The sequence below is a fragment of the Camelina sativa genome, chromosome 11 (assembly GCF_030686135.1).
Source record: "Camelina sativa cultivar CO46 ecotype springtype chromosome 11, ASM3068613v1".
Taxonomy (NCBI): Eukaryota; Viridiplantae; Streptophyta; class Magnoliopsida; order Brassicales; family Brassicaceae; genus Camelina; species Camelina sativa.
In genome coordinates, this window is record NC_141890.1 from 14,305,382 (window position 1) to 14,311,381 (window position 6,000).

General features: G+C 35.3%; 1 protein-coding gene and 1 pseudogene across 1 annotated transcript; both read right to left on the reverse strand.

Annotated features, from left to right (window-relative positions):
- Positions 1–2,805: 2,805 nt before the first annotated feature.
- On the reverse strand, positions 2,806–3,348 carry LOC104728003 (uncharacterized protein At4g04775 pseudogene; annotated as a pseudogene).
- Positions 3,349–3,524: 176 nt separating this feature from the next.
- Positions 3,525–5,155, reverse strand: LOC147933976 (uncharacterized). Its single transcript, XM_087472416.1, has 5 exons — positions 5,012–5,155; positions 4,334–4,921; positions 3,903–4,123; positions 3,739–3,817; positions 3,525–3,662 (listed from the first exon to the last, which is right to left on the reverse strand). Exons 1-5 carry the CDS (start codon positions 5,153–5,155, stop codon positions 3,525–3,527), a joined length of 1,170 nt encoding a protein of 389 aa, XP_087328542.1.
- Positions 5,156–6,000: the final 845 nt, after the last annotated feature.

Consider the following 6,000-nt stretch of genomic DNA (forward strand, 5'->3'; position numbering starts at 1 on the left):
AAGACTTGTTCTCTGGAGATAGATGAGGCAAGAAAATCAGACAATAGCATCGATAAAAAAAAACTATAAATAGTAATCCAAAGAAATGATTTAATGTTCCAATTATGCACCTTTGCTTCCTATATTTGGAGGAAATGATTTAATGTTCTACTAAATTTTTTAATATAAGGATAATTTAAAGTATTGGATGAAGATAATTGAAAGTTCTACTAAACACTTTTTGTTGTTGTTGTTCTTGTAGTTGTAAGATCTAATAAAGTGTTTTAATTCTTTATCAAGTTTGGATGAAAAGTATGCAAATAAAAACAAAGAATTGTATAAAAGTGAAAATAGAATATGGGAATTTATGAACATGAATAGATCTTAAATCCTTCATATGCATTTAACTTCTATGTTCATATATATACGGGTAAATTATAAATAAAGGATCTTTTTCTAAAAATTTGGCCATCTATACTTTTTTTTAAGATTGTCAACTATGACGAAAATGACCCTACTAATAGAAATAGTTAAGTTTTTAGGAGTTTGAACCAATAAACAAACAGAAAACCCATGTTAGTATACAACTGTGTAAAAAAAAATTTGAAAAAAAAATGTTTTGGATGTCAAAAATCAGTTTGTAATTTGCTGATTTTTGGTCTAAATTGTTTAGAATAGACTTTCTACGATTTTTTCTCTTTCTGAAACATTTAGATTGTTCATTCTACAGTTTGTACATGTTTTACGAAGTTTAGACGGAAAATTTGTTCTAAAAATTTCAGATTCTGAATTTTGTATGTTCTACAAAATTAAGAATATGAATTCTACGTTTTTCTTCATTCTACTTCAATTCAGAATTCGTTTTCTACGTTTTACCCTATATACTAAAAGAAGTAGAAGATATATCATAGAAATTTTAGAATTTGTAATCTGTAAACCTTAGAATACCCTTAAAATAGAAAGAAAATAAATTAAATAAGGAAAGTGAATATTTTTTAAATATTTTTTAAATATTCTTAATTTATGGTTAAGATTTCGTAATTATTGTTTAGATTTGTTCTAATACATTTTAGAATACATATTCTAAATTATTTAGAAGCTAAACAAATTAAGAAAAATCGACATTATACCTTAACGTTATCGGTCACCATCTCTTCCACCTTCCACAAAAGCTTTCACTTACCTGTTTATGATGCAAATTTATGTTACTTGTGGTGTATGGACACTGGATGCCAAGAAGGAGTGGAGATTTATTGATGATGAAGAAAAACGTGCTAGATTACTGACTTTGCAACCCACTACATCTCTTGAAGAGTTGAAGGTGATGGTTTCAGAAGACTATGAAATAGAGCAAAATATGTTTGATGTGGAATTCAGTTATCTACCCACAGAGGTTAAAGTTGATTGTCCTCCTGTTGTATTGACAAATGATAGAGGTATGAAAAATTTTCTTGCATATCTGAAAAAGATAAACATGATTCGGTTGTGTGTTACATTCAAAAGAGTAGTTGATGGCGATAGGAGTAAAGTCCAGTTCGATCTGAATAAGTTGCCAGTTGATAGTAGCGATGGTTGTAATGTGGAAGTTGATGTGGGAAAATCAGTAGGTATTATTTCAAGGAATTCACCTAAGCCGACTAATGATGTATTAGAAAAGCCTACTGATGCTAATTTTGGTGATGCTGCTGGTTTAAAGTTGGAAGATTCAATGGTAAAAAATGGTGAATATTTCAGCAGTAAGGAAGCTTTACAGGCTACTATGGAAATGTATGCAATGAAATATAACTGCGACTATAGGATTACAAAATCTGATAAGAGATGGTGGTGTATACGCTGCATTGATAGTGCTTGTAATTGGCGTCTCCGGGCTGAGTGTTTACAAGCGTCTACATATTTCAAAATCAACAAGTTTGTGGGTAACCATACATGTGCCCCTTCAAAAAAAAACTCATTTTGTAGGACTCCATCTGCAAGAACAATTGGACATCTCATTAAGCAAAGCTATGAGGGCGTGAAGGAAGGTCCTAAACCGAATGATATAGTTAATATTATTCGTTCAAGGTACGACTGCGAGCTAACATATCACCAAGCTTGGGAGTCTCGGGAGTATGCAGTTAACGAAGTTAGAGGAATTCCTGAGAAAAGTTATGCTAAGATTCCAAAATACTTGCACATGCTACAAGAAGCGAATCCTGGTACGTCCCTCTTCCTTGTAGACATGCTATAAAAGGAGCTTTTGATATAGGCAAGGATATATATCCTTATGCTGATGATGTGTATACCACTACTGCATGGAGATCGCAATATGAGGAAACTGTTAATCCAATAGGTGTTCCTGAAGAAGAATGGCGAGTCCCACAGTATGTTGAAGATGCAAAAGTTCGACCACCTGAAACAAGAAGACATCCAGGACGGCGAAGAAAAAGAAGATATGAATCCGCTGAAGACAAGATAAAATCATCACAAGGGTCAAAGAGACATAAGTGTGCGCGGTGTGGCAAAGAAGGGCATAACAGAACGACCTGTGATATCGTGATATAACAATGGTTTGTGCATCAACTTAAGATTCCTGTTTTTGAATTTTTGATTTCACGGCAGCTGCTTTGTGATGAATGATGGTGTTTGATGGTTTTTATTTTCGATTAATAGACTCATTTGTTTTGAAATTCGTTGATGGTGTTGATTTAAGACTAATATAATACTCATGTGTTTTGAAATTCCTTGATGGTGTTTTCTTTCAATCAAACTTTCATTAAAACCAGAGTACAAAAAACAAGACTAACAAAAAGTGTTAAGCATAACAACAAAATACAGAAAGCAAAGACATCATATCATCTTCTTATAAAGCCAGGCCATTGAAACTGCCAATACGACTAGTACACAAATCCTCTGCTTGTTCGACTTCTCCATACTCTCTTTTGCAACCATTAGCTCTTGCCTGATGATCTCAATCATATTCTTCTCCATCTTTTCTTCCATCTCCTTCACCATCTCCTTTTGGAGCTCCACATTGTTTGTTACCATCTTTTTTAGGTCCTCTAAGAGTTGGTTTTGTTTGCTTTCAACCATCCTAATCTCCTCTAGAACAGCATCATCAACCTAACGGAACATGTGTTTCTCCTTCTTCTCCTAAAATCATTGTTTCGATAACAATATTTAATAAATTTCAGCTATTGTGATGAATAAGGACTGAAAAAAGTAAATTACCTTCACACCAACAACACATCTGTAAAATCTCCTACAGGGGTTCTCTTCCGTCTTTGAGGTGTAGGTTCTAATCTCTCCACCACACCAGCATCTACACGGAACTCCAACCTGAGAACTTCTCGACGGTAACCCTGACGATCCAGCCGAAGAACGTTGGCTCATGGCTCCTATCAGTTTTTACGATGAAGAAGAAGAAAGTATCGGGAAAGAAGAAGAAGAGAGTATTGGAGAGGAAGATCAATTATTGGAAAAGAAGATCCCTAATTTTTTCCTGTCTTTCCATGAGATGGCAGTTCACCTTTGTCATACTCTAACAAAAGGTGATTCCAAGTGTGGGTTCATCCTGCCGATCTAAACTTATTGTAGTCGGCCTTGACGTGCTCGCTAAACTGACAATTCATGAAACCTACACGATCCAACTCTAGGCGGCCTAAAGATGTATGCTCCCGAAAAATATACATCATTGCATCCATTTCCTGTAAATATTTAAAGACTCAGGTCTGTCTTACTTTAAGAATATAAAATATAATATTTAAATAGATTGACACGTACCTCGTTTTCAAGCCATTTGAAGCCCATCATGAGTCGGTTAAACAATTCTTGATCAAGTAAAGTTGGACCCAGTTGAATGCTTTTGTAAACGTAAAACAATTGTAAGATTACAAAAAAAATTTGATAAATCATACCATGTATATAAAAATATTTGAATCACGTACTCGAGATGCCTACTCCACTCTTCGAAACCATTCCATAGATCATCAGAACTGAAAGTCAACACCGCATCCGGTTCATCTTTACGCGCGTCTTTGGGACTAAGTGTAGGATCAAATCCGGTCACAACAGACTTTTGAGATAAGTGTCCTACTGTGTTCTTTAGATAGTCTTGTGTATCTACATTGAGGTCTATCAACAGATTATCTAAATCAAACAGTTCAACCTGTCAAAAAAAAAAAATTATGAAAGGCTTTAGTTAAAGTTACAACACATAAATTATGACAAATAAGTTTACGACACATAAGTTACAACACATAAGTTACAACAAATAATTTATGTTTACAACATACACATACAAACAAGGATACAACAAAAAGGAAAGACCACGCAACATATTACAATCGAACAAGGCATTGAGCTACTTCTTACGTACCGAAGTTTTGGGCTTCACTCGTGATGGACTAGGATCCACTACTGCTGGCTTAGGATCCACTTCTGCTGGTCTGGATATCAAGGCCTTGATATCTGATACATCTTTCTCTATTGTTAGCAATTGTTCCCCAAAGGTCTCTGTGAAACTCTTGAAAGAAGAGTCAATTAACTCCTTATAGAACCGCTTCATATCATCTCCACATGAACAATGTGAAGTTGATGCTCTCTGAGATAGCACCATTATTTTCCGTGTCTCTGCTCCATGGTCAACTTGCTTCTTCTTCCTCTTCTTCAAGCTAGACACTTTTGGGATATTAGCTTGCTTCTCACCACTCTCCTCTCCAACCGAAACTTCATTGTCCCCTCCAACAGTCTGAGATTGTTCCACACCAACATCCTCAATGTTATCATCTTCCACACCATATCCTTCGCCACTCTCCCAAATATGATCTCCAAAATCATAGCCAGATCTGATCAAAGCTTCCAAGTTGTCCACTTCACAATATTTAATTTCATCACCCCTCAAATATTCAATGGACTCCAATACATCAAAGTTTCCAGTGGAGGAAATGCATGGATAAACAACACCCTGACAAAACAATAACAAAGAAACCAATTCAAAAAAAAACTCAACGTATTCAAATTTAAACTTAAAAGAAAAAAGAAGAAGTCAACTGACCTTATTTCCAATTGATTTCTCTACAAGGAGGAGCTCATCATATGATACTTTAGCAGCACCTTTCCAATTAGAGATTCGGCTAACTGTAATCTCTGTGTCAATCTTCTCTCCCATAAGTTGTCCAATGAGAGGAATGGCTTTCATAACCCAAACTTGAAGAGCATATGAGAACCATTGAGGATGTAACTAATGGGGTTCTTCAGTTTCTTTCTTGCTTCCACTATAGAGCTAACTAAATGGTCAAATGCTACAAGACCCCAAGGATAAGTCCTAACCTTCTCTAGATCCATGACCAGCTTGATGTATGAATGTGGTATAGCTTTCTTCTCATCCTTAGCCACTACCAACCCAGCAATCACACAAACATACACAAACCGAATTCTATCTTCTTTTTTTCTCCATGATGGAGCTGCTTCAAGGTGGGTCTTCATCAAGTTTTGAATGGTAATGATACCACCTCTCTTCAACAATTTGCTCCAAAACCCATTATCATCTGTCCAACTCTCTGAATCATGACTGAAATCGGCATTGTACTTAAGACCAGTAACTGCATGAAATTCTTGCATTGAGAATCTAAGCGGCTTCTTACCAAACACAAACCACAGCTCATGTCTTCTCTTAGTCACCAACTGCCTACACATGATGCTGTGTATCAACCGAGCTGAGTACCCAAGACCATTCTCATACAATGCAAATACAGATGCGAAAACTGGATCACCCTTCACAATCTCATACTCTTCTGGTAATTCCTTCTTGATTTTGTGTAAGATTGACATTCGACAAGTGTTATTTATCTGTCCAACTTGTGGCTCGCTTCCATCTTCCATAAGCCGTTTAGGGTACTTCTTTTCCATTCCTGCCGAAAAAAGTAAAAAATGAATTAGTATAAATTAGCCAAAACTGAAATAAATCAACAAAGATATGAGACTTCAATTTTACAAAACAAAAAAAAACAGATTACTAAAAGTATGATTTAAGAACAAAAAAAC